General features: G+C 39.1%; 1 protein-coding gene across 2 annotated transcripts in view; it reads left to right on the top strand.

The window, feature by feature from the left end:
• LOC133629756 (disco-interacting protein 2 homolog C-like) overlaps window positions 1-12,284 on the top strand; it is an 85,678-nt gene that overhangs the window by 58,760 nt on the left and 14,634 nt on the right. For both annotated transcript variants that reach the window (XM_062020722.1, XM_062020723.1), the window contains exons 30-33: window positions 2,347-2,515; window positions 2,589-2,759; window positions 2,825-2,886; window positions 5,459-5,516. In XM_062020722.1, the coding sequence (XP_061876706.1) occupies window positions 2,347-2,515; window positions 2,589-2,759; window positions 2,825-2,886; window positions 5,459-5,516 (460 nt within the window). The remainder of the gene's footprint in view (window positions 1-2,346; window positions 2,516-2,588; window positions 2,760-2,824; window positions 2,887-5,458; window positions 5,517-12,284) is intronic.

Below are 12,284 nucleotides of genomic sequence, written 5' to 3'. Positions count from 1 at the left end.
GTAAGCACACATGATTGTGCGTGCTGCTGGTCCACTAATAATACTAACCTTTAACAGTTAATTTTACTCATTTTCATTCATTACTAGTTTCTATGTAACTGTTTTTATATTGTTTTACTTTCTTTTTTATTCAAGAAAATGTTTTTAATTTATTTATCTTATTTTATTTTATACATTTTTTAAAAAAGGACCTTATCTTCACCATACCTGGTTGTCCAAATTAGGCATAATAATGTGTTAATTCCACGACTGTATATATCGGTATCGGTTGATATCGGTAATTAAGAGTTGGACAATATCGGAATATCGGATATCGGCAAAAAAGCCATTATCGGACATCCCTAGTTCAAGGTTAACGGAACTGCACTTTTTTGGGAATTTTGCCTCATTCACAGTACCTATGTGAGACGAGAACATACAGTACAGGCCAAAAGTTTGGACACACCTTCTCATTCAATACGTTTTCTTTATTTTCATGACTATTTACATTGTAGATTGTCACATCAAAACTATGAACGACCACATGTGGAGTTATGTACTTGTAAAACATGTTTTATATACTTGTTTCTTCAAAATAGCCACCCTTTGCTCTGATTACTGCTTTGCACACTCTTGGCATTCTCTCCATGAGCTTCAAGAGGTAGTCACCTGAAATGGTTTTCACTTCACGGGTGTGCTTGAAGCTCATTGAGAGAATGCCAAGAGTGTGCAAAGCCGTAATCAGAGCAAAGGGTGGCTATTTTGAAGAGTGCTTTATAAGCGGAATGGAGCGAATACCGTTACCTCCGGTTTTGGCTGACTCTAAATGCTTTAAAATGTAATATCGGAAATTATCGGTATCGTTTTTTTTATTATCGGTATCGTTTTTTGTTTTTTTTAAATGTATTTTATTTTTTTAAAATTAAATCAACATAAAAAACACAAGATACACTTACAATTAGTGCACCAACCCAAAAAACCTCCCTCCCCCATTTACACTCATTCACACAAAAGGGTTGTTTCTTTCTGTTATTAATATTCTGGTTCCTACATTATATATCAATATATATCAATACAGTCTGCAAGGGATACAGTCCGTAAGCACACATGATTGTGCGTGCTGCTGGTCCACTAATAGTACTAACCTTTAACAGTTAATTTTACTCATTTTCATTAATTACTAGTTTCTATGTAACTGTTTTTATATTGTTTTACTTTCTTTTTTATTCAAGAAAATGTTTTTAATTTATTTATCTTATTTTATTTTATAATTTTTAAAAAAAAGGACCTTATCTTCACCATACCTGGTTGTCCAAATTAGGCATAATAATGTGTTAATTCCACGACTGTATATATCGGTATCGGTATCGGTTGATATCGGTAATTAAGAGTTGGACAATATCGGAATATCGGATATCGGCAAAAAAGCCATTATCGGACATTCCTAGTTCAAGGTTAACGGAACTGCACTTTTTTGGGAATTTTGCCTCATTCTCAATACTTATGTGAGACGAGAATATACAGTACAGGCCAAAAGTTTGGACACACCTTCTCATTCAATGTGTTTTCTTTATTTTCATGACTATTTACATTGTAGATTGTCACATCAAAACTATGAACGAACACATGTGGAGTTATGTACTTGTAAAACATGTTTTATATTCTAGTTTCTTCAAAATAGCCACCCTTTGCTCTGATTACTGCTTTGCACACTCTTGGCATTCTCTCAATGAGCTTCAAAAGGTAGTCACCTGAAATGGTTTTCACTTCACGGGTGTGCTTGAAGCTCATGGAGAGAATGCCAAGAGTGTGCAAAGCCGTAATCAGAGCAAAGTGTGGCTATTTTGAAGAAAATAGAATATAAAACATGTTTTCAGTTATTTCACCTTTATAGCGGAATGGAGCGAATACTGTTACCTCCGTTTTTGGCTAACTCTTGCTAGCGTTTATTTACGAGTCAGAATGCATAAGAAAATCAATAACACATGTGTTCTTGTCTCATAAAGATTGTGAAATGTGAATGATAGGCAACATTCCAGTAAAAGTGCAGTTCCCCTTTAAATTGAATCCTTGGTCTTGATTTTTTTCATTTGTTGACTATTCAAAGATAAAGAAATACTTGATGGCGTCGTGACGTCTGCCTTGTTTTAAATGAGCTGCTAATGAAATCTAAACTTGGCCAGCAGAAATCAATCAGACTGCAAATCACTTCAGCTGAAAGATGGTCCCGTCCCGCCCCCTCTAATGAGAATGACTCACTAATAACCACTTTCATGAAGTATGACCGTGAGAGGCTCTGCTCCTTTAATAGAAGTGATGAATGTTCTTTTGGGCCGCGTGGAACCGTTTGAACGTGTGTGTCTGCAGCGTTTACTCGGGCCATCAGTCCATCCTCATTCCGCCGGTGGAGCTGGAGTCCAACCCGGCGCTGTGGCTGCTGGCCGTCAGCCAGCTGAGGGTGCGAGACACCTTCTGCTCCTACAGCGTCATGGAGCTGTGCACCAAAGGCCTCGGCCTGCAGACCGAGGCCCTCAAGGTGAGGGGCTTGCTAGTTTAGGCGCCAGGATCCGAAACCAATCCGCGCGTGACTTGTCGGTTCTCTCGCGCAGGCTCGCGGTCTAGACCTGTCCCGCGTTCGGGCGTGCGTGGTGGTGGCCGAGGAGAGGCCCAGGATGTCCCTGACGCATTCCTTCTCCAAACTCTTCAAAGATCTCGGCCTTCACCCGCGTTCTGTCAGCACGGCGTTCGGCTGCAGGGTCAACCTGGCTATTTGTTTGCAGGTAAACACGCCGCTGAAGCTCCAGTGCACGTGTTTGAGTCTTCACTGTACTGTGATTGTCCGCAGGGAACCTCAGGACCAGACCCCACCACGGTCTATGTGGACATGAGGGCGCTGCGCCACGACAGGTCTGCGACATCACCTCACCTTACGCTCCCAAAGATGCTAACATGTTGTTGGTATTAGAACCCTCCCTTTTATGAGGGAAGAGCCCACCCAGATCACTTTGCTCTAAGGCTGTGTAAAATGATGAGAGGTGACTAAGCGTAACAATTTACTCTACAAAAAAGGAGGAAGAGAACCGGAGCAATCTCTAAAATAGTCGCCCTCCTTCCTGCTTTTCTCCCTCCTTGCTTGCCTTTACAGGGATCAAAACTGAAAGTTAACTTAGCGTACCGTATTTCCCGGACCATAGGGCGCACCGGATTATAAGGCGCACTGCCGAAGAGCTAGGGGTGTAACGGTACACAAAAATTTTGGTTCGGTACGTACCTCGGTTTAGAGGTCACGGTTCGGTTCATTTTCGGTACAGTAAGAAAACAACAAAATATACATTTTGGGGTTATTTATTTACCAAATTTGCAAAATCTTCCACCAAAAATATTTTTCTTAGTGGAATATTTGATGTGAAGTAATCGGAACCTTGGATAGGTCAATAATTCATAATAACATTGATTTTTATTCAATATTATGTTTTAAAAATGACAGTTTGAAAGAAAAAAACCCAGCTTTGTTTTATTAGTCAACATTGCAACTTTTTCTAAATTACATTTAACCTTTAAGCTTTTTTATTTCACTTTTGTTATGTTTTTGTTTATTTTAATAGTATTTTTAGAATGTGCCGTGGGCCTTTAAAACATTAGCTGTGGGCCGCAAATGGCCTCCGGGGCACACTTTTGACACCCCTGCTATAGATAATAAAAAATTAACTCTGATAAATCTATGGATAAAAAGCAGAGCCTGGCGACGCATGCGCGTTTATCATAACTCTCTCACTCTGTCTCTGCCTCTCCCTCACTAATGCTGCTGCGCGCACAATTTATTTTGTTTTTAACCCCTTCTTAACCCTGAACGTACATCGAAAATACACGCAACCCTAACTCAAAATGCCGGACATTTGAGGCATTTAAGAAACTCCGCCCTGACAGCTCCGCAAAAGAGGACATGTCCGGTGAAAAGAGGACGTATGGTCAGTCTATCCTAGCCCGTTAGCTGCTAGCATGCCGTGTGTTGTGCCTCGGTGTGCATTGCTTACACAACGTGCGTTACGCTACTTAATATGTCCGTGTGGAAACTCGTTCGGTACACCTCCGAACCGAAACGGTTCAATACAAATACACGTACCGTTACACCCCTACGAAGAGTGTGTCTAGTCATTATAAGGCGCATTAAAGGGGTCTTTTTTTTCCCCCTAAATGTAAAAGACTTCCTTGTGGTCTACATAACATGTAATAGTGGTTCTTTGGTCAAAATGTTGCATAGATGATGTTTTACAGATCATCTTCAAGTCGCTTTCTGACAGTTGCTTCAGGATGCACCGTTTTGTGGGCGGTCTTATTTACATGGCTCACCTTCGACGGCGTCTTCTCCCCGTCATCTTTGTTGTAGCGGTGTAGCGTGCAAGGACGGGAGTGGAAGAAGTGTCAAAAGATGGAACTAACTGTTTTAATGACATTCAGACTTTACTTCAATCAATAACGGAGCAGCATCTCCTCATCTGTGGCTCACTAGTGCAACAACAACGCCGGAAATGTGTCCCGTGAAAAAACGTCCGACCGGAACTCTCTAATAACTAAAGTTCCTTGGGTGAATAATGAATACTCACTAGACCGGTATGTTTTAGTGCTTTCATGGCAGATATAAGTAAGAACTTTGCACTACTTTATATTAGAAATGGCAACAGTGGAGGATGAATGTCACATAACAAGAAGATGGAGAAAAAGAAGAAGCTTATCAACTACAGTGTCGTCACGGACTACAAAGGTGGAAGCGCGCAAATTTTCAGGACTTATGCAGATCCCAAATACACATCAGCTAGTACCAGAAGGTAAGAAAAGTTGGTTTTGCATCATATTGCGAAACAAAACGCCAGATAATATGTCTTACCCTTTACACACACCATAATAATACTCCTATGTTGAAGCACAGTACAATCCATCAAGCGGTGCGACTTCATAGCTTACCAAAGTCGTACTAAAACATGTTGATAGATTTTTGAGCGCCGTGTGTAATGTTCTATATTTTCAATGGAACATATAACATTTTGGTGTTGTTTACTTGAGTCATATTGCAGTCTACACGTAGCTCTTATGTTTGACTGCCATCTACTGGACACACTTATCATTTCACCATGTACTAAATAAAATAGCTTCGAGGTCGGTAAGCACAGCCGAAATTATTCCGTACATTAGGCGCACCGAGTTATAAGGCGCACTGCAGAGTTTTGAGAAAATGAAAGGATTTTAAGTGCGCCTTCTAGTCCGAAAAAAACGGTATGTTCCAAGCACACACACATTCTTCTCCTTTCGTCTCGTTCCTGCTCCTTCTTCTTCCGTAACCCAAAAGAGATAAACTGTGTGTGTATTTGCAAGGACAGGAAACACATTCATGTTATGTCCTGCACATGAGATGAGAACGTACAGTTCACAGGTGGGAAGATAGTCCTCTAATATTAGCATGTGTGTTTTTTGTTTGTTTCAGAGTACGGCTGGTGGAAAGAGGTTCTCCTCACAGTCTGCCTCTGATGGAGTCCGGCAAGGTGAGCACACCCTCCAGTTCCGGTTCCAGTAGTTAGACTCGAGTTGACCCTCGGGATTTATTTCAAGGCGATTCGTGCGGTTTTACAAGGGAACCAGCGATGCAGTCATTTCTTTTCTCCCAGCAACATGTTCTGAGGAAATGTCAGGAGACTATTTTGGTCCTTGGACCGGAGCGCGTGTCCTCCCACATTCGCTGTGTCAAGTTTGAGTCCTCCTCGTTCAGCTGTGGATGTGTGAGCAAGCGGCGTGGTGCGTCACAGCCTGTTTTCTCATTGGCCCTCACATTATACAATTAGAAGGAATTATTAATGAGGCTTGTATTATTATGTATTAGGCAAGTTTACACAATTTGTACAAAGTGCTTTACAGAAAATTAAAAGGCAAAAATCGAAAATCTGAAAGTACAATCATCATAATGAATTCAAATTAAAATCAATCAAATACTGTAGATAAAATACTTTCAGTTGTCATACACTACCGTTCAAAAGTTTGGGGTCACATTGAAATGTCCTTATTTTTGAAGGAAAAGCACTGTACTTTTCAATGAAGATAACTTTAAACTAGTCTTAACTTTAAACAAATACCCTCTATACATTGCTAATGTGGTAAATGACTATTCTAGCTGCAAATGTCTGGTTTTTGGTGCAATATCTACATAGGTGTATAGAGGCCCATTTCCAGCAACTATCACTCCAGTGTTCTAATGGTACAATGTGTTTGCTCATTGGCTCAGAAGGCTAATTGATGATTAGAAAACCCTTGTGCAATCATGTTCACACATCTGAAAACAGTTTAGCTCGTTACAGAAGCTACAAAACTGACCTTCCTTTGAGCAGATTGAGTTTCTGGAGCATCACATTTGTGGGGTCAATTAAACGCTCAGAATGGCCAGAAAAAGAGAACTTTCATCTGAAATTCGACAGTCTATTCTTGTTCTTAGAAATGAAGGCTATTCCACAAAATTGTTTGGTTGACCCCAAACTTTTGAACGGTAGTGTATACACAATTAAATAAGTGTTTTCAGGCTGGATTTGAACATTGAGGCCCGTCTCACGTCTTCAGAAAGACTATTCCAGATTTTAGGAGCATAAAACTGAACTGCAGTTTCACCATGTTTGGTCCTGGTGGGTGTGGGCACCAGCAGGAGACCACTCCCTCTAACACAGTGTTTTTCAACCTTTTTTGAGCCAAGGCTCATGTTTTTCATTGAAAAAATCTCAAGGCACACCACTAGCAGAAAACATAAAAAAATGAAACTCAGCAGCCGATACCGACAGTAAAAAGTCGTTCTCGCAAGTAATGGATATACATTCAAACCATAACCACCCATGCATCACTATAGCTCGTTTTAAAGTAGGTGTACTGTCACCACCTGTCACAGCACGCCGGGATTTATTTTTGAGTTTTTTGCTGTTTTCCCGTGTGTAGTGTTTTAGTTCTTGTCTTGCGCTCCTATTTTGGCGTTGATTGTCATGTCATGCACGGATGTACTTTGTGGACGCCGTCTACTGCTTCCACACGCTGTAAGTCTTTGCTGTCGTCCAGCATTCTGTTTTTGTTTACTTTGCAGCCACTTCAGTTTCAGCCTCCCGCTGTCGTCTGCATATTGTGATCACGACAAACCGTGTTACCGACATCTACAAAGCAATTAGCTACCTGCTGCCACCTACTGGTATGGAAGAGTATTACATGGTTACAGCACCGACACTCAACAATGGCAAATTATATGCGGATTATAATTACTGGTTTGCAAAAAATATTTTTAACCCAATTAGGGGAAATTACATAATCTCCCACGGCACACCAGACTGTATCTCACGGCACACCAGTGTGCCGCGGCACAGTGGTTGAAAAACACTGCTCTAACACAGGGGTGTCAAAGTTGTTTTCATCAAGGGCCACATGGCAGTCATGGCTGCCCTTAGAGGGCTGCTTATAACAGTAAATGCAAGAATATAAAAGTATAATAGCCTCATTATATAATTGCTTATGCATTTGGTTATTTGTACGTACAAATTGATGGATAACTTGCATTGAAATCTTAAGTCAAGGTGATATTTAAGTATTTACTGTTATTTTTACAAACTATCATACGGTATATAATAATTAGGGGTGCTAAAAAATGTTTTTTAGCACATCCAAATCCCAATTTTTATTTATGTCGATTAATAATTTTCAAAAATCAAATTAACTTTTTTTTTTTGATGAATTAATTTAAAAAAACAATTTTTAGGCCATCTCTCTGCTTACTTGTATACTATAATATACAATGATATAAGACTTATTTTTAACACTTGTATGAGTCTGAACTTTTCATTGTTAAAAAATAATTTTAAAATAAAAAATTGTTATGAATCAAAATCCATGTTATAAATTATTTACCTTTTTAAGGCTCCAATTACCGTGTTTTATGGACCATAGAGCGCACCAGATTAAAAGGCGCACTGTCGATGAATGGTCTATTTTCAATATTTTTTTCATTAATAAAGCGCACCAGATTATAAGGCGCATTAAAGGAGTCATATTTTTTGTTCTAAATGTAAAAGACTTCCTTGTGGTCTACATAACATGTAATGGTGGTTCTTTGGTCAAAATGTTGCATAGATGATGTTTTACACATCATCTTCAAGTCGCTTTCTAACAGTCGCTTCAGGATGCCTAGCACAGTGGTTCTTAACCTGGGTTCGATCGAACCCTAGGGGTTCGGTGAGTCGGCCTATAGGGTTCGGCGGAGGTCAAAACACACCCGACTCATCATGTAAATACAAACTTCTCCCTATCGGCGTATTACGGATACGGCAACAGCAGAAGTCACACTGATTTGTGTAGTTTGTTGTGAGTTTATGCACTGTGTTGGTTTTGTTGTTTGAACAAGGTGATGTTCATGCACGGTTCATTTTTGCACCAGTAAAAAAACATGGTAACACTTTAGTATGGGGAACATATTCACCATTAATTAGTTGCTTATTAACATGCAAATTAGTAACATATTGACTCTTAACTAGTCATTATTAAGTACTTATTAATGCCTTATTTGGCATGGCCTTATTATAACCCTAAACCTAACCAAATAACTCTAAAGTAAGTCTTTGTTACGTAGAATATGTTCCCCATACTAAAGTGTTACCAAAAACATATAACTTTGTCTTGAATTTGAAAAAAAAACAAAAACATTTTATTTGTCACTAAAGAAGGGTTCGGTGAATGTGCATATGAAGCTGGTGGGGTTCGGTACCTCCAACAAGGTTAAGAACCACTGGCCTAGCATGAATTGAGCTTTGAGCATCTTTTAAGGTACAAAATGTAGCAAAGAGTGCGTTCCGTACTGATCTTTTTTTTTTTTTTTTTTACACACCCCCTGATCAAGATGAATGAGGAACTGAGACAGTGTTTCCCATAAACTGCCAAGATACCTGTGGCGGTGGGGGCGTGGCTATGGGCGTGGTCACCATGACATCATCGAGTGATTTGCATAATTTACTACACTGATTTGATTTTCTCTAAAAAGGCTAAAAAAATGTATACTTACTAATTAATAATAACAGTTTTGTTTTAAACGTCCATCCATCCATCCATTCATCCATTTTACAATATAATTACAACACTTTATGTACATATTTATATACAGATTTGAACAATAAGTTATTCACTGAAATATATGTATTAATTGTGGTTCTTACAAAAAATATATCTTATAAAATATATAAGCTAAAATGTCTCAAAGCTCTGCCCCTTTAATTAGTGCATACTAAATAATTTAACTTTAGCCTACTACTACAACCATATTATTTACCAGCAACATAAAGTGAAACAGAGGCAGAGGTGTCCTGCCACAGTCAGTAACAAATAAACAGAAAACAGTAGTGGTGGTAGATAGACACAGAGCTTCATCAAACATCTGATCCACTGAACAGAAGAGCTCCAAAAATCTTGAACTTTAGACTGCCATCAGTTTTACTCCCTACACTTAACCATGTGTTTCCTACTGCCTGCAGACTTTGAACCCTTTGTTAAATACACATGTTGTGTTTGTAATATAAATACATATAATAAAGTCAAATACAAATAAGGCAACAAGAGAAGTATCCTACACTTCTCTTTTGTAAATTTGAACAGCCGATATGGGCATCTACATCAACTATATGATTTGCCTGAGAAGCTGGAGAGGACACAAAAAAAATAAAAATATATATATATATATTTTATTTTATTTTTTTTAATTTGTGGCGGACGTAATTCTTTCGTGGCGGGCCGCCACAAATAAATGAATGTGTGGGAAACACTGTGAGAGTTGAAGCGCTCCTAAACTAATCCATCCCCCGAAGAACAAACGCTTGCTTGAAAGCTAAGAGAAATGAAGATAATTAAGCAACAAATTTGTAGAGAGAAAGAAGGCCAGGAAAGTCAGTTTTATTTATAGAACGCAAGCAAATGTTGCCGCCGTCTGCTTGCTCCAGCTGCTCGATTTATTTTTATTTTTTTCCCCTCGTCAAGAACTCAAAGCAGGCGAGCAAAAAAGCGCTCGTGTTTTCCGCCATCATAGGAAAACCTGGAAAAGGTGCAGATTCCTGTGTGCTACGAGCATGCTAACATAACCGCTTTTCATTCAACCTCAATTACAGAAAATGTGCTGGGTATTACATCACAGCATATCATAGCATACCCTCAGTGGCTTACAGTAGGATTAGTGTGTGTAATACAGCGGAACATCCATGTTCAAACTTAATTGGTTCTTAAACGAGGTTCGGAAAATGAAAAGTTGGCATAGTGAAGCAAATTTCTCCATAAGAAAGAATGTAAATATGAATAATTGGTTCCAGCCTCGACAAAAGTCCATATTTTAGTGAAGGTTTGTAGATTTAGAAAAGTGCTATATACAGTACTGTACATCAAACATAACAAGGAGGTGCTGGATCAACTTTCTCTTAACAAGCTGAACTGGGCTGTATGCACTGCTCTGCCAACACACACAGAAATCCCTTTGGTGCCCTTACAAACAATCAGAAATCACAAAAGTCCTTAACTTTAACAGCAATATTGCTCAAAAAAAAAGAAGTAAAAAAGCAGAATACAAGGAGAGGAGCCGCGTGTGTGTGTTCGTGTGCTGCTGAAGAAGAGGTAGTGTCTTCTTCCCTGCTGTGAAATAAGTCTGTTTTCCAGAAAACTCCGGTCTCATCACAATTAAACCTAGCTGTAGCACAAAGCATGCTTTGTCCATTATTCCATACTTACGTTATTAAAGTAGCAAAGTGGAACAACAGGTTGACTTTATATGCTTATTTGTGTTTCATTGTATCCATTAAACTCTATGTGTCAAAGTTCAGGCCCGCGGGCCACATCAGGCCCTCAAATGAATTATCTATGGCCTATCTATGATAGTTGATTAGTATTAGAAATGGCCCGCAGGCCACAGCCGCCTGCTACTGTTTTGCACGCACCAATACTTAAAAATTTTCCAAAATCATCAAGTAATAAACAAGCGTTTTGAAAACAAATGATAAATGTAAGCATTATCCTGTTATATCTCACATTCTATATTGTGTTTTGTAAAAAGGTTGTCATAAACGTTACTTAATTCAAAAATTAATACAAAAGAAACACATTTTTATTTATGCATATGTAAATGTATTCAATTATAAACATGTACCGTAATTTCCGGACTATAAGCCGCACCTGACTATAAGCCGCACCAGCTAAATTTAGGGGAAAATACAGATTGCTCCATATACAAGCCGCACCCGACTATAAGCCGCAGGGTTTTGATGTGTAATTACCGTAGTATATAGGGGTTCCTGCTACCACGGAGGGGATTGTCGGGACAGAGATGACTGTTTGGGAACGTAAAGCGTCCCATTTATTAACAATAAATATTTCAATCATTCAATCAAACTTTCACATCTTTGACATGGCGAACAGCATTCGTGCAGAGTACAAATAATACAAAGTGCTCGCCTGTACGTTATCAAAATAACCAGCCTACCGGTATATGAAAAGTCAGTCTTTAATCATTGTGTCATCGTCTTCCTCCTGTGTACTAAAACCACCGAAATCCTCTTCGTCGGTGTCGGAGAAGAACAGGCCGTATATAAGCCGCACCCTTGTATAAGCCGCAGGGACCAGAACGAGCGGCTTATAGTCCGGAAATTACGGTAAATGTATTCAGTTATAAACATTTATTCACTTTCTTTCCTTCATGGATCTAAACTTTACCGCTGCCGGGTATTTTTTTTCTATATTTTTATTGTAATATTTCCAGAATGTGTTTGTTCTATTTTTGGCCAAAGTAGGACAAAGAAAACAATCTGAAGTTCCTCTTTATTTTTTTGTTTTAATGCCATGATTTTGGACAGTCCGGCCCGCATGTGCACATATTTTCCTCCATGCGGCCCCTGGGCTAAAATGAGTTTGACACCCCTGCATTAAATCATATCCAATTGTGTTCACAATCCGCAAAAGTGTGTGAAAACACCGTCGAAACATCACAAAATGCCACAAATTCAGTCAGACATTTTGAATATCCCGCTCCAAATATCATCTTTTCCGAGAGCGACATCAAGGTGGTAACGCTCCTGCACTCTGACCATAATATTAGATCAGTCATACTGGAAATTCACAAACATTGCAAAGAGATGTGCTGTCTATCATTCACAGTTCTTATGTAAGACACATGCTTGGCTTGGTGAAATCGTAAATAAATAGCTAACAATTGAGTCAAAAGATCCTCTGTTGCGCTGTGTATTATACTCTTTCTAAGAACATCCAGAAAG

This window comes from Entelurus aequoreus, linkage group LG15 (assembly GCF_033978785.1).
Source record: "Entelurus aequoreus isolate RoL-2023_Sb linkage group LG15, RoL_Eaeq_v1.1, whole genome shotgun sequence".
Classification (NCBI taxonomy): domain Eukaryota; kingdom Metazoa; phylum Chordata; class Actinopteri; order Syngnathiformes; family Syngnathidae; genus Entelurus; species Entelurus aequoreus.
The sequence above is the reverse complement of the archived record's forward strand: the minus strand, read 5'-3'. Positions and strand labels throughout refer to the sequence as shown.